Genomic DNA, 22,868 nt, shown 5'->3' on the forward strand with positions numbered 1-22,868 from the left:
GTCTTCCATTAAATCTTACGTTTGAAAGAACATTTTAGGATGTATTTAAGTTTTTGGTTAAACTTAAACGAAAGTTTTGGCTGAATGAAAACTCTTTTTCAATGGACATTATATTGTTGTTTTTTCAACTAGTGTAGTCTCTAGCAAAATCTTGTAGACCTCTTTGTCATTGCATGTGTCGGTAATAAAGACAATGAAGATGTAAATTAGAAATGGTAGTGGACACATCAATGGAACGCATTAAACTCTCAAAACTTGATAATCTACAATATCAATCTCAGCAAAAGTAATGGAGGGTTCGATATGTACAAATTAGGAAATTGGTGCAGCAATTGTGATGAGTAAACTTCACTCTTCAGAAACTGTTGGTAATCCTTGTTTGAACCAATTATAGAGCCCTCCCTCCAAATGAAATACGTTAGAATAACCATTGAGAATTAGCAAAAATGCAGCAATAAGTGACCTGCACAAGAAAATTTAGTAAGTCTTTTCTCTTCTCTTGTATATATCATGCAAGTTTCTTGTTGGTACGCAAGTGTAAAATAGGAAAAGAAGCAGAAGAATTGAAGAAGAACCTTGACTGTTGTCCCTCGGGAAGATTTTGGGTAGGCTTCATTGTACCCCCAGATGAGCAAGCCACTATTATCTTTGCATCCTTGTTTATTTTTGATTCAACCACTGCTTGACAATATGAAAATTGTTAGTTATCAATTGATGCTGTGAATCAATCCGAAAGTAGATTAGTATTACTTTGTATGAATTCGGGGTTTTCTTCAGTTCCAGAAAATATGCCAAAAAAGGCAAAAGCAACCCGTCTAGCAATGTCCCATGCTGTCCATTCCTTTATTAGCCTGTATATCTGGACATTAATTGCTCCTTCTGGATGAGCCTGCAAATTATTAAGTCTTAAATTGAATTACTCTTCATTCAAACACTATATATAATTATATAGTCATGGGACTGACTGACCTCTTTGAACTCGGCTTCTGGTCGTACGTCAAGAATCACAAAATTGTTCTCTTTCTGAAGTCTCAGTGCTTCCTTTGCCTCTACACTTCTTACCTGAAATTATTAAGCCTTGTTACAGCAACTACTACTACAAGAAGTAAATTTGAGTTATATTTCTTAAGTTGTAATCAAAAGCTCCTCCATAGTGCTAACAACTTGGCATTTTCTGCACAGAACTAGGATAAAGGTCATATCGATCAATTCTTGATAAACATCGATTTTATGTGCCAATGATAAAACAAGCACATATCATGACTGAAAGAGAGAGAGTTTCGTTTACCCTTTTCTCAAGCAGATATGCCCGTTTAGTTGACCACTCTTCTTCAGCTATTCCATCCAACAATAAAGTAGTCAGAGATTAACTTGGAACACTAATTAACAATATAGAAGAATTATGATACACTTCATTATTGCCTTAAACAGAGAAATTAGGTGGGGTTGGTTGGGTACCTGGTGATTTTGCAGGTTTGGTTGCTGCATTTCTGATTCTGAGGGTTGAGGGGTAGTAGCTCAGTGAGAATCTTCTGCTTACTGTTGTAGCTAAGCCATATGTCACAGATTCTGAATAACAACTAGTAGTAGAATGAAATCGGTGCTGTAGAGATGAGCCTGCGCTAACTGAAGTTATAGCAGCCATATATCTCACTACCAAATCTGGACCTTCTAATTAAGATTGAATAATGAAAACTTGATGTGTCTGCTTTCTTTTTTGTCTTGAAATGGCATCCCTGGCCTTGTAAATATCTAGACATGTGGATATTTTAGGCAATCTGAGTTTGTGGTGCTAGTTGGATTTCATTGTGTCCATGTCATCTTTCTTTTTGAATTTTGATCCCTCATTCTAGAGGTGAAAATCATTTTTCAAATTACCTCTTCAACTTTGAAATATACATGCTTTTTCATCTATACATGTTTTTCTTCTCCCAATTCTAAGCACTATCTATTTAGTCTTTTTAGATTACTAATTTCACCGCTGCCCCTTCCCCGCCCCGCTTATGTAGTTTTTTTTTCTACTTACTTATTTTAACCTAGCTAGTTGCCTGAAGCAATCTTTTAATTCCTAATCCAGCTAGGGCTTCCTTTTGCTAACTTTTTAAAGGAAACCGATAAACAATTTGTTTCTAACTGATGGCCATAATTGGCTCCTTAATTTGAAAAAATACCCCTTGGGAAAAATAAGGTCTTTGATTCAACAACCCTATACCAATCAAATAAGTTCGAAATTCAACACTTTTAAGTTTTGATCTTTCCTCTTCATTAACTATTGTAATACTTAACAATTGTAGCATAAAAGAAAATTAAGGAACACTAACCATTGAAGCATAAGAGAAATTAAAATAATGTTTAAGCAATATTAGAAGCATATAAAAGAGAAACTTTAAATTTCTATTGTAATGACTTTTTCATGTTGATATTGTAATTTAACATTTGTACATATATTTTTACAATGTGATGACCGATAGGTCATTTATAGCTTTAACCTTCATTTTTGTGTGTCGAAATTTCGATTAGCTTCGTTTAGCCTTTCTCGATTTGCGTGCGCAACTCGTGTCTTTTTCCGGAAGATTTTTATGTGAAAGTTTGATAAAAATGTGAAATCATGCCTTAAAAACTCATTTGAGTTGACTTCGGTCAATGTTTTGAGCAAATGGACCCGGATCAGTATTTTGACGGTCCCAGGGAGTCTGTATCGTGATTTGGGATTTGTGCGTATGCCCGAAATCGAATTCAGAAGTCCCTAACTCGAATTATCATAATTTATTAAAAACCAGAAGCTTAAAGGTTTAAAGAATTAATAAGTTTAACCGTACTTTGACTTTGTTTCTACCAGATCCGGATTTCAGTTCCGGAACTTAGTATAAGTTCATTATTGTATTTATGACTTGTCTGCAAAATTTGGTGCAAAACGGAGTTGATTTGACGTGATTCGGACGTTCGGTTGTTAAAATGAAAGTTCTTAAGCTTCTTTGAAAATTTCATTGTTTTGGCATCTGATTCGTAGTTTTAGGTGTTATTTCGGTGTTTTGATCGCGCGAGCGAGCGAGTTCGTATGATATTTTGGACTTGTGTGCATGTTTGGTTTGGAGCCCGAGGGGCTCGGGTGAGTTTCGGATGGGCTACGGATTTTTTTGAACTTAAGAAAATTTCTGATTTTGGCTTGTGCTGTCATCTGGTGTTTTTTTCTTCGCGATCGCGAAGTGTAATATGGGCTGGGGGAAGTTTTTCTTCATCGCGAACGCAATGGCATGTACGCGAACGCGAAGCCTTGGGGGTTGCCCTTCGCGAACGCGTAAGGTTAAGGACCTTGGGAGGGGGGATTCGTTTTTTGCTCTACGCGAACGCGAAGGCTTGGGGGGAGCAGCCTTTGCGAACGTGTGAGTGAACTCGCGAACGCGTAGGCTATTTGGACCGTTGTATATCGCGAAAGCGGCAGGCCCTTCGCGCACGCGAAGAAGGCCTGACGCCCAGACCTTAAATATTTTCAAACACGGGATCTCACCCATTTTCACCATCTTTTCATTACAGCTCGGCCTAGAGGCGATTTGGATGAGAAAATTCATCATCCTTTCATATGTTAGTATACTTTAACTTATTTTCTTCCATTTCTATCACCCATTAATTTCTAGCATTAATCGTTGTTCTTTCATGGCAGAAAATTAGGGATTTGGGAAGAATTGGGGATTTTTTGCAAATTTCGGATTTAGACCTCAAATTGGGGTCGGATTTCGAAACTAATTACATAATCGGGCTCGGGGTGAATGGGTAAATGAGTTTTGATCTGAATCTCGAGTTTTGACCAAGCGAGCACGGGGTTGACTTTTATTGACTTTTGGAGAAAAGTGTAAAGATCTTAATGATTGTAATTTAATTCTCTAGTATTATTTGATGTTATTGAGTCGATTTTGGTTAGATTCGATTGGTTTGGAGGCGGATTTTAGAGGAAAGGCCCTGGTAGAGCTTTGATTTGCTTGCAGAGCGAGGTAAGTATTGGGTTTAACCTTGATTTGAGAGAATTAGGAACCCTTGAGCTATGTGCTATGTGAAATTTATGTGTAACGACGTATATGCGGGGTGACGAGTGTATGTACGCCGCCAAAATACTTGTTTCCCTGCTTTCCGTATTTCATTAATTGTTTCATTCCATGTCTCTTAACTGTTACATGATTTAAATGCTTCCCCGCCTTTACTTGCTATTTGTCAATTATTATTCTAGTGGTAAAAATGTTAGATTCTCCCATGCTTCCATGATTGACTGTTACTTGCCTTAATTGACTTACTTGCGCCCTTTAATTGTCATTTACTTGATTTGTCTTACTGCTTAATATTAATTATAATGAATTCCTAATTTGGCATGAGACTTCCTTTCTGGTTCTGCTCCATATTCGTTAATCGTAGAGATTCTTGTGATTCGAGTTGTTAAATTGATTGCACTCATTGATTTATTAACATTGATATGGTGAGATCGGGTTGCGCACCGCAATATATATTTATTTATTATTATTGATATATATATATATGATGAAATAAGGGAGGATAGTGTTGTACGGTGGGATCGAATTGGGCACCACAACAATTTACTAGTTTCTATTTCTTATTGTGTTGTGATGGCTTCGGTACTTTCTGTATTCACACTATGGCGCCGCAACAGTTTAGCTGTATTCACACTTTCTGCTTAAGCTAAGCAAAGTACGGAAATAGATTAAATGATGTCAAAGTACTCATGCTTTAAAATATTTTCTAAAGTCAAAATACACTGGACTTAAAATATATTCGGGCCAGCAAATATCTGGGGCTCAAAAGGTTGAACGCAAACCCACAAATTATGACGTAGGCTCGACCACTTGGGCCGACCTTAGACAGGCACCTCTCCAAAGTGCAATGGAGGTCACCAGCCTAGGCCATGGGTCTTCCTGATCGCCCATCATTGACCCCGTCCGGATAAGTATGTTTCTTCTTCGTACTTGGCCCATTCTTATACTACCTTCTTCAGCCTCCGTCCTCTTTATTTGTCCCAACTGATTTCTTGCATTCACTTCTCTCGTTGACCACATTACATACCTACTCGAGGAAAAAGCAAATCTTTGTCATTTTTTAATAGAACAGTTCAAATTCTTAACTAAAATTAGCTAATTCTTAGCAACAACAAGATATAAACGCATAAGATTATCCTTTTGAAATGAATTAACAAATACAACTTACACGCTAAACTTTCCCCATGATTAATGCTTTTCACTTTATGTCATGTCTCAAACAAGTATCCAGTAATGTTTGTAAATTTGGTTTTAGACTTGGTTGACTGTTTTTCTTTTTAATGAATTCTTCAATAGTCCATTTTGTAGCATTGGTATATTTTTGGCGAAAGAAAGAAAAGATTTTATGCATATTGGGATACCGCATCAACCTAAAGGATCATATCACATCAGCTTTATATGGTTTGCGACTATGAAAAAATATTATCTGCTCTTCATGAAAAGAAGAGCAGGGATGACAATGAATGTCATTAGAAACTAAATTATAATATGATGGCACGACTCAGAACTTGATTAGTTGCGAAAGACTAAGATCTAGTTCCTGTTTGTTAAAAAAAAATATATTCCAATGGTCAAATAAGCAACTTTTTTACTAACTCGAACATGCGATGCAAATACATTGTTGTTATTTGTCTTTACCCATTTTATGAAACTGACTCTAGGCTTTTAAGAATCCAGACATGTCGTGCAAATTAAATCTTGCTCTTTATGGTCTGTGTAGCATTGCACATTCCTCTTTATTAATTTGCTAAGGAAACGATTCTTCTTCTTGTTTATATATATATACTGATGGCATATTACCTTATTTGTTCTAACAGTGAGATTGTATCCGTAATTTATGATGCATTATTGAATCTGACAATAGCACATGTAGAGGAACTTTTAGTCTGGATTACATACATGTACGTACCACTTACTTTAACTTGGGAAATATATATCTTAAGATATGTTACGCGTAAATTATCAAAATTCTACAGATATCAAACAGAAAGCGTTGGACGGTAACATTAGAGACGTAAGAAGAAAAAAAGTTTTGGCATTGTAAAGTTACGTTGTTCATTACAAGGATGAACACATAAATTAGAATCAGCAACTACATTGGCAGTGGCAACACAAGGATAGAATAAGCAAATCCAACATTTGAAAGCAAAACCAGAGAAAATGTAGTATGCAAAGCTGTAATTAAAGGCTATGATGTGTCCGCATTAGGCCACCCTCCCTTCTCTATTACATGACCATGCACCAAAAATGTTTTCCAAAATCATTCTAAGAAATAAACCAAATCCATACATCATGGAATGGCGGAGCTAGGTGGAAGAAATTGAATCTCCTTAGTTCAAAAAAAAAAAACATATATAAACAATTCTAGTGAGGTGGCAACGGGGTTCAAGAAGTGCTTTATACAAAGTCAATCGAAAAGTCTCATATAATCATGCATGCTGGTACCTGAATAACGATTAAACTTTCATGCCACGACATCTCTCTTGAGGAAAAATATTATCCAGCCCAGCCAAAAGCTAAAAACATCTGCAGTTGTACGTACATAGAGCAAGAAGGTCAAAACAATACTTACCTTTTTTCTTTAAGAAGGCAGCAATTTTAATCACATTCTGCTGCCACTTGTGTGAATATGGCTTCTCTCAAGTCTCAACTCAAGTTAGATAGCTAGATATTTAATAATTAAGCTTCTAATCATTCACCAACCAGTACCAGAACCTCTTAAGTAATAACATGTAAAATCACTTAATTTTTTCAACCAAAAAAACAAAGGTATTTTGGGACTCTTTTCTTGGTTGAATTCGAGAAAGATAACTTTTGAAGAACTTCACTTTCGTCAAATTAACAACTACTTAAAGAAATTATATGGCAAGCAATGCAGGACTAAAACCAAGTGACTTCTTCCAATGAAGCTTACCAGCAGTCGATATGTGAGTCGCATAAACAGATCACCAAAACACCAATCCTGGCAAAATCTTCTAGACCTTCAACAAGAAATCAGGCGTCAGTATCAGCTTTTTTAAAACAAAAATAATAATTGGTTGATCTTGTGTTAATTTAGCCTTTTGCAACAGTTTCAGCCCAACCCACTACTTTAGACATAGGGGAAAAACCCTTAAAATGGAGTATATATACGTAATAAACCCCTAATTTTAAGACTTTTATTAGCCCATCGGAATTAGCAGGTGACAATATAATATACATTGACGTGCTTTTAGACAACTCGATTGAAAAAGACCGTCACGACCCTCGCTTCTTATATTATATTAGGCAGATTAAAATACTAGTCAAAGTGGGCTTATGCATTTTGAAAACTGTTCGATCCAGAATTTCCTACTAAGAAAATACTTTAGCCGTCTTTAACACTTCTTTAATAAATAAATAAAATATGTAGTTATTGCTGAGTGATGCTTACCTCCTTTCCTTTTATTTTTCATTTTTCATAATTTATTTGGATTTTCCAAAAATAAAAAGGAAATATAAATGATCAAAGAACATAACACAAAATCTAAGCACATGATAGACAACCAGATAATGGCTCTAAAACCTTCATGGAGTACGTTTTACAGAGTCCTTTTCCTTGAAAGATTATCCAAAGTCATCTGCCCATGTATTTTCTTTTTGTTAAGTATTTCATTCACGGTTTGTTTCCAGCAAAAACCCATTCAGTAGTCAATTATTGCGGGAAGTTTGACTATTTTTTTTGGTTTCCCACCCGGTATCCGGTACCCGCATTGGAGCCCGACTATATCCGGATTCGCGCCGCATAGGACCCCATTCGGGGGAAGCGCTCCATACCAAAGATTTTTCCATACCCACTAAAAATAAAGATTTATCAAAAATAAAGGCAGTCCATTGATTTGTAATAGAATGAGCATGCCACGCAAACTTTTAACCATGTGATGAATCCACATAAAACAACTCAACTTGATCCACATAACCAAGTACGTCAACCGTTGACAATGAAGTTAGATTAAACTGACTCTACAAATATCAAGAATGAAGAAAATAAACAAACAGCAATCACAGTGATAGTTGATGGCATGCATTGATGATAATACTAGGAAAGTCGACTACTTTTTTGCCCTCAGACTCGGAGTCATATACCAACCACAAAAGGATGGAATACACACATTGAAGGAACATGGGACTCTATAAGTACAATTGTAAGAGCTTTCATAGACTCCAAATAAACCCTTACCATCAGTGCCAATCCCCCCAAACACTCCACCCCCACCCCCACCCCCCCCAACCCCAAAAAAAATAATAGAAATAGTTCCTCTAGTACCTATTAGAAAAGTTTTACGTGGAGAAGGTAACCAAAACCATCAACAGATGGAACCATGGGAAGGCACAGACACTTCTAGCAAGTATTGTATTTTCTTTGTTCCCATCAACCTTAAAAGTCTCCACGCCTAAATGATAGCAAGCAAACAACCAAAATTGACACGAAAAGCCTCCCAGTTCTTTCATGAACAGAGCAGATGTTAATGCCCATCATACAACACCCTGAAATGTCTACTAAATCACAAGAGGTTTAGTGAATTTAAAAATGAATTCAAACAATTCATGGCATGATCGAACAACCAACTTTTAGAACTGCTATGCAGCAACTCCACTTAACATTACACGTACATTGTAACATCTTAAACGCAAGATTCAAGCAATATCATCTCTTGTCTGTCCAGATATGAAATTTAACAACGCGTGGGTCCAGTAAAGTCGAGGCAGAAAATTGAGGTTGAAACGAAAGCTAAACGCTTTATCGCAACTATCACTTCCTCCCCCGGATAAAGAAAACCCAGCAATTTCAAGCTGGTCCTAACGAAAGCCCCCGATCAGAGAAACACATCGCACACGAAACTGCAAAGCCGGCATAACGTCTCTAAGTATCATAAATCTCCAAACTTGGGCAAGTCCTACACAGAAGTATAGTTCCACAATTTAGTTTGATCTATGAATTTCTAGCATATGTTATGGCCATCGATAATAAAGGGTCAAGCGCATGGAAGTCTAGCATGTCACCTGTAAAGACGCATAAGTTCTAACGTTTTCCGCGATTCCCACCACCTGACCTCGCACCAGGATTGCGAGCATATTGCAGCCTTAAGCTGACCGAATCACGGTCATGCTCATCGAATTTATAACCTGCAAGATTTAGTTTTACTACCTCACCAGCGCAACAAATTTCTCTTTCACTGACGACTCAAATATACACCAGCAAAAATGTGATGTTGTGCATACATTGCCCAACAATTGGACATGGAGTTGCTTTCAAGCAAAAAAAGTTTCGTTATGCAACCACAACTGACGAAACAGGTATTCAGCAGGCTATGGCAGAGTCAAAGGCACATGCAGAGCTGCGCAATAGTGCAGTCTGCAAACGTCCTTCAACTTTTATGAAAGTTTAGTGCCCCTTAAATTGCCAAGGCCAAGATCTTAACATGCAATTCACAACATGAAATAAGATGAAAGAGCTACAGAAGAGGTGGTAGGGGAGGGAGGAGTAAGCCTGAGTTCTAAGATTGAGCCTCGGAGACAGCAACACCGAGATAAACTAATCTTGTTCAGTGCATATAACATTTACCTGAAGGATCATCACACTCAACGTATATAAAATGGCTTCTTCCCACAAACCATCTACAAGCTGTCCCCCATTAAAATTGTCTCTTACCAAAAGACTCAAAAGATTTAATTTTTTTTTTGTAAATAAGAAGTTAAAAGTTAATAGAATGCATAAACAAAGTCTTGGTCCTCAGAGGAGTCAAAATTTGGAGTTTATGTAATCTCCTGTAACATTCCCCAAATTATTAAGCAAGCAGTGCCAATTTCAATCATTGCTCATGTGTTGACTTTGGGTAGATAGAATCAGACTTAAAACTTTAAGACTCACGAAAAATCACCATCTTTTCCCCTTTTTTTTCCTCGTCAGTTCCAGAAATTTATTGATTTCATGGCAACTGGTTTGGAGGATAATTCCACAAGCCAATAACTAAATTACAACCCACTGCACAATAACTCATCTTAATTAGAATTCTATAGCACCATTACCTCTTTTGACTTTTGGCAAAATTAAAGAATAGTTGACAAGCCAGAAATTGGGTCTGTAACAAACCAAAAGGCCTTACAATGACAAGCTATGCATAATCAATGGTGCCTAAAGGGAATGCCAAAAGAGCAAACAATCAATCAATTAACTCAACCCCAAAATAGTTGTGACCCACCATATGAATCCTCAGGAACGCCAAAAGAGCAGTGCAAGAAAAAGGAAAAAGAAAAAGAAACAGCAATTGAAAAAGGAGAAAAAGCCTAGAGCAGAAGAGCAAGGCCATACATCAAATGGAACACATATCCGCCACCCAATATTATGTCAGATCCTTCAGCACGGAATCATGATCTTTCTTTACCTTTTATCAGTTAGCTGTTAGACTTCGTAATATTAGAAAATGATAGTTAAAGTTGCATTCTTCCACCAAAGTTGACAATTGGTGAAGCGCTGACACTGTTTATACACTAATCCATAAGCACTAGGCCTTTGTCCAGAAACAGCACCATAAGGTAATTAAGAGGTACGGTAATTTACAGAGCTACAAACTCTCCAACTCTGCTCCACCTTAAAATTTTTAGAATATTCACAGTATTTAGCATTTTGTTTATCTGATGAAAAATGAGGATTCTCTACAACCAGCACTCAGTATGAGGTACCCATGTCAGCTCTAAAGAATACATGGAGAAGTTTTTATCAAGAGCTCTGACAACAAAAAGTAAAAAGAGTTAATATCGTGTGAGCTGATGGCCCACACATTAGACATTAAACTGATAAGAACAGATCTACACTTGATTACACTAGTTGAAAAGGTTACAGTCAGAATTAATGAAGCATACTCCAAGCACTTACCCTATGCTGAAAGACTACAAATTATCAATGCAGTGCTTTTCCCTATATACAACTTTAGGGGAGCTGTATTCATCCTCCCTCAGTGTATTGAAAGAGGTGGACAGAAAATGTAGATAGTACTTATGGGGGGAGCTCTGAAGAGGAGAAAAGTTGCACTGGTATCATGGGACAAAGTCTGTATCCCTAAGAGATTTGGGGGTTTGAACATACAGAATTGCAGGAAATGGAATGTAGCATCAATGGGAAAACTATTATGGCAATTGACAGAAAAGAAAGATGTCCTATGGGTAAAATGAGTAAATCAGGTTTATATGAAAGCAAAAGGGGATATTTGGAGTCACATACCACCACAAGATTGTTGCTGGTACTGGAAAAAGCTAAACTCTCTAAAGGGTCAGATGCAAGAGTGGTACCAAAATGGAACATACAGCCTGACTGCTAAAGGAAATTACTCAGTGACAAGTAGCTATTTAGCTATGCTGGGAACTATTATAAGAATGAAGGAAGCTGATTTAGTATGGAGTTCAGTTATGCAGCCAAGACAGCGGATGATAGTGTGGCTAGCAAATCAAGATGCTACTTACTAAGGAGAGGATGTACAGACTGAATACACCCAATGGATAGTCACAAATGGTGCTTATGTGAAGCAGATAGTATTGAAACAAGCTATCATCTATTTGCTGATTGTAGTTGGATCTCTGAAGTGAGAAATGCACTAGGGGCTTGGGCTGGTGTACGTATAGTAAAAGCCGATGCAAAACAGAGTATACAGTGGCTGAAAAGGAGGATACGGACTCAGTTTAAAAAAGAGACAGTGAGCGCTGTATGGGGAGCAATGATCTATTACACTTGGCAAGCTAGAAATTGGAGGATTTTCAGGAATTCTTGTGTAAATACCAGTTTTGTAATAGCATAAATACAAAAGGAAATTAGGGGTAGAATAGATTGGATAGGAAACTCGAAAAGAGCAAAGAAATGTCAATACTGGATACATAGTTTATGTAACTAGAATGAGAGGCTATCTGGCTGTTTTGGGGTCCATCAATTACGGTAATCTTCCTAGAAGGTGGCTGTAATTCTGGATGCTCTTTAGTTTGTACATACTTTGTTGGTTAATGGTAATATTTCACAGTTTATTACCACACAAAAAAAGTAAAAAGAACTGGTAGAACCACGATCTGCACTTTTTGAGGAGGTGAAATACGTTTGAGAAAGATCTACTACCGAAGATGCCCAAAAATGGCCTAACGCCCAAGGATCACCACAAATTCAGGAAGTGGTGTCAGTGTCACTTCACATGTACAAGTATTCCTCAAATATATAAGAAAATAACTTATAGAGGAGACAAGTCAGTATGGGCATTCGGAAGGCTGGAAAGAATAAGGAGAAATTGAAACCAAGAGGGAGGAACCAGCATTATCAGGTAAAATAAAAAGAGAATGACCCTGGTGAATCAAACTCGGAAAAGAAATCGTTCCTTGGCCGAGATATCAGTCTACTTAGAATAGACTTTCATGGATCATAAATGAATAGTATGAGTGTAACCTTATCCCCAAGGGAAAAGAAAAGAGTATGAGTTTAGGAGTGAGTAACCTATTGTAGAGGTTTTTGTAAGTAATCACGACTTTTGGCGCAATTTGACAGGATTGCATATGGATTACTCACTCCTAAAAATGACAAAATACAATACAATAAAAACTATAATACCTTGATAGGTTAGGCTACAAAGCTACTTTTGCCTACGGAGCACTGGAACCTCTTATGTTCCACAAGAAAGGCAAGGACGTATTTATATTGCATACTGGAAAACATATTAAGTACTGGGTATATGGCGCATCTAGTGAAATAAAGAAGGCAAAAGCCTAGCAGGCCATCAAGGAGACATCAACACTTGGGCTAACTTCCTCATTTCTTAAGGATTACTAAATGCAAGACCACACACAATCAAGAATCTGAGCTGACTGACAAGCCTGCAAACGGAAACTATTCTTCCTGGTCTCAAGTTAAACTAATCTGATCCACCAAGAATTGTAGGTGATATTAATTTTGCAAATTAGAAGCAAAAAATATTTGTTTTTGCTCTTGTTTAAACTTTGAAAACCTCATTCTTATAGTTGTTTCTACAGGGCTGCATAAGTTGATAGTGCAGTGGATTTCAAAGTAACAGTAAACAGAACTAGGTCTTGATAGATGCAGAAGGTTTCTTTTCTTTTTTTTTTTGGACAAAGTAAGATAAGATGCATGAGGATTCATATCGCCGACCCCCACTTGTTTGGGACTGAGGCATAGCTGTTGTTGTTGTTGAAGTAAGATAAGATGCAAAAGGTATTCTTATAATTGTTTCTACAGGCTTCCAAAAGGTGAAAGAATATAAAGGCTAACTGTATTACTAGCAGTCACGAGACAAGACTACAGATGGGTATGTCAAAATAGAAGGGTGCGTCAAGCTCACCTTGCAAGGCATCCATTGCAGCAGCTGCATGAAGTGGAGTCACGAAATCAACAAAGCAAAGAATCAAAGGATCGCCTCCGAGCTGCATAAGTCGATAATGCAGTGAATTTCAAAGTAACAGTATACAGAACTAGGCCTTGCTAGATGCAAAAGGTTTTTTCTTTTTTTGGACGAAGATAAGATGTATGAGGATTCATATTGTCGACCCCAACTTGTTTGGGAATGAGACGTAATTGTTCTTGTTGTTGAAGTAAGATAAGATGCAAAAGGTATTCTTACATGTCGCGATCCTTTTGGTACCAGCCTTACTTCTTTGTAACCTACAAAAGGGCGAAATATATCTGCAAACAAAAGTCAAGGAGAAAAGTAGAATGGGACGCATAACAATAAAACAGGGAAGCAGACCACACAAGGATACGTGACACCTCTCTTCTTGTACAATCCGCAGGCAAACCCTCTACAAACAATGTACTGCTAGCATCCGGAGGAAGGGAAATTTCTGGTCTGCCACCTACCATTCCAACATTCCTGCTTTTTAAAGCCAGCGGGTCAGGTCCCCCAATCCCCATAACACGTGGATCTTCAATAGGATGGCCACTAATTCCACTATTTATGGATCTTGCAGACTCACTGGCAACATGGGAGGAAATTTGCTGGAAATTTTACCAATACATTAGACCTATACGGTATCGAGGAAACACGTTCAAAAGAAAATAAAAATGAATTACCCCACAACGGAGGTAGCGCTCATAGGATGCTTCTATAGGATCTGTGTCTCTAATGACACGAGGCATTCCCCTTTCATCATCACGGCCATAATAGCCAGGAAACTCAGGACCACTTGGAACATCTACGAAGGGCAACACCAAAAGAAATTAATTACAGAAAGAGAGAAACAAGCACTAAATTGTGTGTCAAAGAAATATCTTTTTTCCGGTAATATAAGACCACAAACAAACAAGAAAAGAATAGTAAAATGAAGCTAATTGAAGTGCAACAACTATCAACATGAGCATAAGATAACAAAATAGAAACCAAACCAGCTACTTGACACGATTTTTATCCTAGTTTCCCTCGAGAAAAGAGTTAAAGGTCTAGTTAGGTGAAAGCAATTTGTGGTCATGCAGAGTTACAATTTACGAATCTTTAGTACCAACATATGTGGGCTAACACAACCAAGCCAATAATATCATTGCACTTCCGTACTTTTTATCTATATAAATACAACATGACTACAAATCAATCTTAAGCAAGTTGGAATTGGCTATATGAATCGAACATTTAAACCCATATCCGTCCAATATTGTAAAACTTAGTTTCTCTACCACTAGAAATTCTTGGATAGGTCCTACAAACCGGTGCATCCATTAGGCATAAATCGAATTGGTTCTCTATCACTCTTGTAGTGTCCTAAGGCTACGTCCTATTACTCTTTCCTAAATTATTATTGTATTGCTCATAGCCAAAATAGTTTACACAACTTTGAATATCTCCTTTGTTCTTACATATTAGAATCAATGTACTCTTTCTCCGCTCATGGAACATCCTACCACCTCGCAACAAATGCAATACACTTCAAATATGGACTACATACTTTTCTAATCTGCATATTTTCATGGTATCATTTACTTCTACTTGCCTAATTCTACAAGTTTAGCTAAAGTTTCTATTGGAAAAAGATGTATGGAGATTGATAAAGTTATCCTAGTGATTCGAGAGCAATTGATCAAAATAGCCTCTCTATCTCTCTTGTGATCTCATTATCTCCAAACAACACTTTTTTAGAATCGCCTTTAGTACACTTCAACTAGCTTAAGTCCTTATGCTCTTCTCTCTCGAGTGGTTTATACATTTGTTTCTCCCATTTTTGAATCCCTAACTTTTGTTACAAGCAATCTAGAGCTTCTTCTCGAGCTTTGCTTATGGACTTTTTAGCTTTCCTCTTAGCTCTTTTATACTTTTCAAAGGCTTTTCCAACTTGTGTTTTTGGTAATTTCCAGCTGAACTCTCGTTTTATTTTAGTAGCTCTTTGCACCTCCGCATTCCACCACCCACATCTTGTGGTCGAGGTCCTAGGCGTTTAGACACTCCTAACACTTCACTTGCTACTTTCTTAATGCAACTTGACATTTACTTCCACATGATGTCTCTATTTCCATACGGTTTTTCCTCTATCGTTTTTTCTTGAAATGCTAACTAGTTTGTGCCTTATAGTTCCCACCACCGAAATCTCGGTTGTTTGTAACTCATCAACTTTCTAACTCTTCTTTTTTGCTTTACATCCAACACCACCAATTTATGTTAGGACGCCATAGCTTCTCTTGGTACAATATCGCAGACCTTATATATTGTTCTATCACGTCTTCAAAAAAGGATAAAGTTTGTTTAACTATGATTATCACTCTTAAATATTATTAGGTGAGATTTTCTCTCTTTTAGATATGTGTAGCTACAAGTAAATCATAAGTTAAAGCAACCTCTAGTATAGTCTTTCACCTTTAGTATAGTCTTTCCTTCATCATTTCGGGTACCAAACCACATTCCTTGTGTACTTGACCGAATCAGTCGTCTGCGAGCTGGGCTTTTAGAGATGAGGCCTTTTGGCGAAGCCAAGTATCTCTACTCACGTGACTATTCAGATCTTTCCTAATAAAAATATGTTGGTCCCCTCAAAACTCTTAGACCAATGTGTCCATATCTTCTCAAAATTTAGTTCCAGATTCTGCATCTAATCGTATTTCTAGTATAACTATTGTAACATTGATTGTCTTATTCACATACAAGTCTTAATGAGATAATCATATTCCAACTTGTTTTACCTCTCCAACTTTATCCCTAAGTCTTGGCTCCACTATAATATCACGTGTTTTTTATTCTTGTCCATCAACAATACCACAATTTATGACTTGTGTTGCCAATCTCTCTAACCTTTTTTCCCCTAAGGGGAAGTTTTTTATAGCATGCAATTCCAACCCTCCTTCCTTTTAAGGTATACACTAATCCCGCAAAAAGGCCTACTCTAGAACTACCTCCCCAATCCAACTCTCTTGGAATATCTCCTTTTACCCTCATAATGGTGGGGAAACCCTTTCCTATCTTGCACCACACCTGGGGTGCCGATTGTTCATAATGCAGGAGTCCTTGCTCATACTCCCTCCGATCCCGAAGGCAACGCTATCGAACCTCTTGCTCATTTTTTATCGCACTATGTGTCAATGTAACCGTCCCTAGATGTACACGTCCCAACGTACTTTGTATTGCGAGGTTTCGCCATAAATTAACTGCTTTTACACAGATTGTCAACAAGAACAACAAACAACACAACAACTACACCTCATCCCCAAACAAAGTTAGGGCCATATGAATCCTAATTTTTTTTTTTAAGCTCAACTCATATCATCATCATGCCAAAATAAAATAACAATTGTGAAAAAAAGTTTTATATCTCTAACAAATTTAAATCCTATTCCTAACTAGTAAGTGTGAATCACCTATATGGATCTTTTTCTTCCATTGTACACTATCTTTAGCTAAGTCTGCATTAATTCCAAGGATTTGTAGGTCTTTTGGGACAACTTTCTGTCATGTGATTTTAGGTCTATCCCGTCTCCTTTTAACACCTTCACTCACCATAGTTCTACACCTACAAAGTGGTGGCTCTGTAGGGCGATGGAAAACATAACCAAACCATCTCAAGCGACCTTCTCTCAATAGAAAAATTATAAGTTCAATCACCTAAGCCTAAATAAGCCCATACACCTGAAAGGGTCATCTAATGTATATACACAAAAAAGAACAAGCACTTGTATTGAGCCAGATTTATTTTGGCCATTTCCCGCTTTATGGGGACTACAAACAATACAACTACTTTTTTCTATTTCATCCTCTTGCTTCTGCGATACGCAAGACATTCTTAATGAGTATTCTTCCAACCCCTAATTTACCCGTCAATCTTTTGACCATTTTCCGCTTTAGGGGGGCCTATAACCAGATTCTACAATTTTTATTTCCTCCTCTTACTCCAGCAATGCCAATGAACTCTTGAGTATTGTTCCAATCCCTTACATAACTGTGGATCTTTTTGCCATTTTCCACTTTAGATGGACTATAAGCAAATACTGAAATTTCCTATTTCCTCCTCGTACTTGCAATAACTAAATCATTTTTGGCAAGTACGCTTCCGATACCAAACATAGGCCATAGCTATAACATTTTTTGGCCATTTTCCCCTTTAGGGATACCAATAACAAAATACTAAGTACCATTTGTTTTATTTCCTACTCTTACTTCAGCAATACCCAGGACATTTCGGTGAGTATTCTTCCAATTCCTACCATAACTATCTCATCAAACACATGAAAAGCCACAAAGGTAAAGTTCTTGACTGAAAAAGGTTGTAAATGAATAAACCCTAGCTTTTACAAACCCTCTAAGTTGAGAAAAAATATGCAGAGATCTCGAATTATTTAGACACAAAAACAAAGCGGGAGATGATTAAGATACCATATTCGGTGCGAGGACGTTTTGCGACGAGTTGAGGAGGAAGAGCCGCCGCCTGCTGCCCACCGCTGGTGTACCTCCAGTAAGCATCCGCCATGTCACTCCACTGTTTGTGGGAGAGACAACAAGTAACGAAAAGGGTGAATTCAATTTCGATTAAAATCCAAGGAGAAAAAGGAAAGCGTTGCGCCCTTTCTCGAGCTGCTCTGCGAGTCCGATAAATTAACGACTACAAAATGAATGGAAAGAAAGAGGATCCGCCTTTATTTATTGGCGAAGAAAATGACAAATTTAATCCTATTTTCAGTTTCTAGAAGTGAAAAAGGTTTACGTTTGTAATTTAATCATATTTTCACTTAGTAAAAGGGAAAAAGGTTTACGTATGTGGTAAGATTTATTTGTGGGCGTTTGGGCACAAGAATTGTAAAATTCTAAAAAAAAAAAGTGAAAAAAAAATTCAAGTGAAATGGTATTTGAAAGCGGAAAAATTTCACATAAAAATAATTGGGCTTCTTATTTTTTAATTTTATAGCCCATATTTCAATTTACAACGGAGTAGCCCAAAAATAATAGGCTCATATCCGAAAAAGGGGCGTTATTTCCATTTTTGGGGATTCAGAAGCGGGATTTTCTCTCTTTCAGCGAGTTTTTCTCTCATTCTTTACATTCTTCTTCCCCAAATCTACAAAAATGCGATTTTACACTCAATGCAACTCCAAAAAACCTAAAAATTCTTCTTCATCTCGAATTAACAGCAAATCAAACACGAAAAGTAAAATTTTTTTGTTGCAATCAACACGATTTTCATTTTTGCTGCAATTTTGATTTTAATTTTTTGTTCGATGGAGCTTTATCCAGTTTACGTTCGTCATAGTGGTGAATGGGATGACAATAAATTTATCATTTTCGTCGGCGATTGTGTAATAATCGAGTCTACATTCGGCTACAACAATTTAGTTGAAGTAATTTCGAAACAGATTATAGTTGATTCTGAGTTAAATACATTATAGATTAAGTTTCTCCCAAAGGATGGTTTGCCATCGATCCTGATTTACAACGATACTGATGTTCGGGTGTATATTGAATTAAAGAAGAAAAGGTTGGATTTCACTGAGTACTCGTTGTATGTGACTGTGAAAGAGATTTATGATAATTGTTTGGTTGCTACAAGTTCCAGGTGTTTGGTTGCTACAAGTTCCATTTGTATAGATAAAGGCAAATGTGTAAATGATATTGAAGATGCATCCACAATTTATAGCATTGAGATTATGCCTGATATCGAATTTATTGAAAATACCGATTATGGTATAATAGATAATATGTTAAACAAATTGGTTGAGGAGGATCAAGTTTATAAAGATAGAGAGACAGTTGTCAGTGTAATGAAAAACTCGGTTGTACGCGAGAGGTTCCAATTCAAGGTGAAGAGATCAAGCGCAACAATGTATGGCAATAGTTGTATATTCTGCTATATATATGTATAAATATATATAAAGTAGTATATATTTGTATAGAGGTATTAAAATTAGTATATATCTAGTTATATTTTTGTATACAAGTGTATTTAGAAGTTGAATGATCTTTAATCCTAGGTATCACCTTATGTGTGTGGATGACAATTGTGTTTGGAGTTTCAAATCTTCTGCCGTTTACAATGCAAACATATTCAAGGTGAGAAGTTATAATAATAATCACACATGCGGCTATGGTGAAAGATACTTAGCACAACGTCAAGCTACTTCGGGTGTAGTTGCTAGTATAGTCAAGGACAAGTATGTTAATCCAAAAAAAGTTTACACCCCAAATGATCTAATAGAGGACATACAAAAGCAACACGGGATTAAAGTGAGCTACATGAAAGTATGGAGAGCTAAAGAGATAGCAATGGCAATAATAAGAGGGAATCCGAGCGATTCATATAAGGAGTTGCCGAGGTATTTGTATATGTTGGAGCATACAAATCCAGGAACGATTACAAAGTTGCACAAATCAGAATATGGATGCTTTCTTTACGCATATGTTTCGCTATATGCATCTATCAAGGGTTGGAAAAATTGCAGGCCGATAATGGTTGTTGACGGAAGTTTCCTTAAAGCAGCATATAAGGGTACCATATTGACTGCTCGCACATAAGATAGAGCCGGTGAGTTGACTGCATCTACCTTGTTTCTGCAGTTTATATAATATTGTAGTTTCATGTATAAACGTGTATAGGATTTTAGAGCTGATGTTTTTATAAGATTTGCAGTATGTATAAAGTTGTATATTCGTGTATAACTGTATATAAGATTTGTATAATTGCCTGAATCTTAATATCTACTTTGTATAAACATGAAAAATCCTTCCACTTGCATATGCAATTGTAGATTTAAAGAATAATAAATCTTGGGAGTGGTTCTTCATCCAGATAAAGGGTACTTTTGGTGTTAGGGAATGGATGTGTATAGTTTCATATAGAAATGAAAGCATCTTCAATGACACAAAAACTGTGTACTAAGAAGTTCCACGTTGTATTTGCATGTTTCACTTGTGGCGGAATGTCAAGCGCACATTTAAGAAACATCACAAACAATTGAAGGATATCTTCTTCGCTTTGGCTAGAGCTTACACGATAGAGAAGTCTGACTACCATATGATATAGATGTGCAAAATTGATCCGAGGGTGCAGCCTTACTTGTTTGAAATTGGCTACGGAAGGTGGTCTAGGGCATACTCCAAAGTGAAAAGGTCGATGGTAATGACTTCCAATATTGTAGAATCAATTAATGTAGCAAACAAAAATGCTAGAGAGCTACCAATAATGCAATTGCTGGAGTACATGACAAATTTGCTACAACAGTGGAACAACAAAAACAGAAAAGAGCAATAGAGACATCTATAGAGCTTGGCAAAAAGTACGACAAACTCATTCGGGAAAATCTAATTGCATCGGAGCAAAAATATTCAACAGGAAGCAGTCAGGTAATAATGCTGTAGAGTAACTAATCACAGTCTAAGTCCGGGGAAAACAAATAAAGGGAAAACCAGCAATAACTCAATAAGAACAACCGCTTTCACACCAAATCTGTTCAAGCATTTCCACAAGGTACCGAACCTCATAATCACAGCTCACGGGTCCCAATTCATGAACCCTAATCACTTGGCATCTTGTGCCCACTTACAACTCATAACCGCACGGACGACTCAAGTGCCAATAGAACAATCTTCACACAGAAGGCAAGAAGATAAGAGTACGTATAATGGTTAATGTCGTTAGGATTCACCTTTTAAAATCGATATGGGTAATTTAACTAAGTGTATGCTTGTGCAAATGTTCTACCATAATTCCAGTCAACAAATAAGAGTAGAGTCAATGAATGGCACATAAGCAATGATCACCACGAAATGTACGGTGTAACAGAAGCAGCAATGCAGTTTGAAGCAGCGGCCAACACAACAAGATTAGCTACACAAAGCTGGGCAAATAGTGCAACACATAGGAAAAAAATTAATAGTATGCTAAACAACAATCAAAGATAAGTACAAAGAAAAGGGGAAATGACAACAAGAGCACTCCTGAGGTACCGCCTCGTAGTCTTAAATCATAAATGAATCACAATTTTCCTTATATCACCGCGGGAGCCTTTATATTTAGTTTTAGAAAATCATTTTCCCGAAATAGCATCCCGCATTTTAGCCCACCTTATCACATCGCATGGCTTCTAGTAGTTCCCCTACTAGCCACGCGTTTCAAGCCCACCTTATCTCACCGCATACGTATCAATAACAATCGCACGGCAGAAATCTCGTATAACACAATAACAACTGCACGGCAGAAACCTCGTGTAACACAATAACAAACACACGGCAGAAACCTCGTGCAACACAATAACAACCGCACGGCAAAAACCTCGTGCAACACAATAACAACTGCACGACAGAAACCTCGTGCAACACAAGAACAAGAACTTCAGAATATAAAGAAACGGAAGAACAAACTCACAGAGAAAAACACAACAGGGAAATGATACTCTCAACAAGAATAGTTCAACAAGGGAGAGGTAATGTGTAACAATGATTCCACGAGAGTGCAATTCGACGACAAAAGAGATATCATGAATTAATAACCCCAAATAAGAATACGTCAACAATGAAAGGGATAACAACCTTCAATTAAGGATAAGCAATTACGGAAGAGATAATAATGATTTCAATTAAGGTTAAACAATTACGGAAAGAATAGCATGACGATAAAAAAAAGGGGCAACAACTTCAGTTAAGGCACATAAGAGTTTAATCGGCAATAAGAGTAGAACATGAAGCAATTAATTCTAATTAAGACATGTAAGGGTGAATTTAGTAAATGGAGAATTTAACATGACAAAACAACTTCATATTTGATGGACATAAGAACCTAAGAGTACCAAACAGTCAAATTTCCACAAATAAGTCTGAGCACGTACTCGTCACCTCGCGTACTCGGCCTTCACATGACATAATTAGCGCAAGAACCCAAATCCTAAGGGGTAGTTCCCCCCCTCCCCCTCCCCACAAAGTTAGGCAAGATACTTACCTCAAAGAAGTTAGACCGTTACTCTAAAATGACCTCCTCAAGTAAAACACCCTCCAGACGACTCAAATCTAACCAAAATAACTTTAATTCATAAATAAAACCCATAGAAAACAATTTCGGATAATAAAGCTTCAATCTTTAACAAGAACTAAAAGTCAAACCTCTGGCTCACACCTTGGAACCCGACCAAAATTATAAAATCCGAACACCCATTCGATAACGAGTCCAACACAAGAATTACCAAATTCCGATAACGAATCGCCCTTCAAATCTCCATTTTACATTTTTGAAAGATTATGCAAATTTCTCAATTTCTTCCATTTGATTTACTAATAAATGATGAAAATAACCATATAATCATGAAATACAACCAATTTCGGATATAGAATACTTACCCAAACCAAACTCATGAAGAATCCCTCCAGAATC

At 37.0% G+C, this 22,868-nt stretch overlaps 3 protein-coding genes, 1 non-coding gene and 1 pseudogene across 7 annotated transcripts; 1 reads left to right on the plus strand and 4 right to left on the minus strand.

Annotated features, from left to right (window-relative positions):
- Nucleotides 1–219: 219 nt before the first annotated feature.
- On the minus strand, nt 220–1,731 carry LOC104094766 (rhodanese-like domain-containing protein 14, chloroplastic). Its single transcript, XM_009600761.4, has 6 exons — nt 1,459–1,731; nt 1,289–1,335; nt 970–1,062; nt 751–889; nt 576–678; nt 220–463 (listed from the first exon to the last, which is right to left on the minus strand). Exons 1-6 carry the CDS (start codon nt 1,643–1,645, stop codon nt 349–351), a joined length of 684 nt encoding a protein of 227 aa, XP_009599056.1. The 5' UTR covers nt 1,646–1,731; the 3' UTR covers nt 220–348.
- A 3,063-nt stretch (nt 1,732–4,794) lies between these two features.
- Nucleotides 4,795–4,955, minus strand: LOC117276410 (U1 spliceosomal RNA). Its single transcript, XR_004506670.1, has one exon. It is a non-coding gene; the product is annotated as a U1 spliceosomal RNA (small nuclear RNA).
- Nucleotides 4,941–18,129, minus strand: LOC104094767 (RNA-binding protein 2-like). 4 transcript variants are annotated; one of them, XR_685984.4, is made up of 8 exons: nt 17,891–18,129; nt 14,116–14,237; nt 13,806–14,040; nt 13,667–13,728; nt 13,388–13,469; nt 6,955–7,021; nt 6,486–6,566; nt 4,941–5,067 (listed from the first exon to the last, which is right to left on the minus strand). XR_685984.4 is itself a non-coding variant. In XM_009600764.4 (7 exons), coding segments are annotated over exons 1-7 (663 nt in total). In that variant the 5' UTR covers nt 17,985–18,129; the 3' UTR covers nt 6,056–6,565. The 4 variants fall into 4 exon arrangements, 3 of the variants coding, with proteins under 3 accessions (XP_009599059.1, XP_009599058.1, XP_009599060.1); XM_009600764.4 differs by lacking the exon at nt 4,941–5,067 and having other exon boundaries at nt 6,056–6,566; XM_009600763.4 differs by lacking the exons at nt 4,941–5,067; nt 6,486–6,566; nt 6,955–7,021 and adding exons at nt 8,613–8,956; nt 9,063–9,185.
- Nucleotides 10,718–10,899, minus strand: LOC117276411 (U2 spliceosomal RNA; annotated as a pseudogene).
- Nucleotides 18,130–18,729: 600 nt separating the features above from the next.
- On the plus strand, nt 18,730–20,020 carry LOC104094769 (uncharacterized). The gene is made up of 3 exons (XM_009600767.1): nt 18,730–18,807; nt 18,898–19,331; nt 19,480–20,020. The coding sequence occupies exons 1-3, from the start codon at nt 18,730–18,732 to the stop codon at nt 20,018–20,020; spliced, it is 1,053 nt and encodes a 350-aa protein (XP_009599062.1).
- Nucleotides 20,021–22,868: the final 2,848 nt, after the last annotated feature.

This window comes from Nicotiana tomentosiformis, chromosome 6 (genome assembly GCF_000390325.3).
Source record: "Nicotiana tomentosiformis chromosome 6, ASM39032v3, whole genome shotgun sequence".
NCBI lineage: Eukaryota > Viridiplantae > Streptophyta > Magnoliopsida > Solanales > Solanaceae > Nicotiana > Nicotiana tomentosiformis.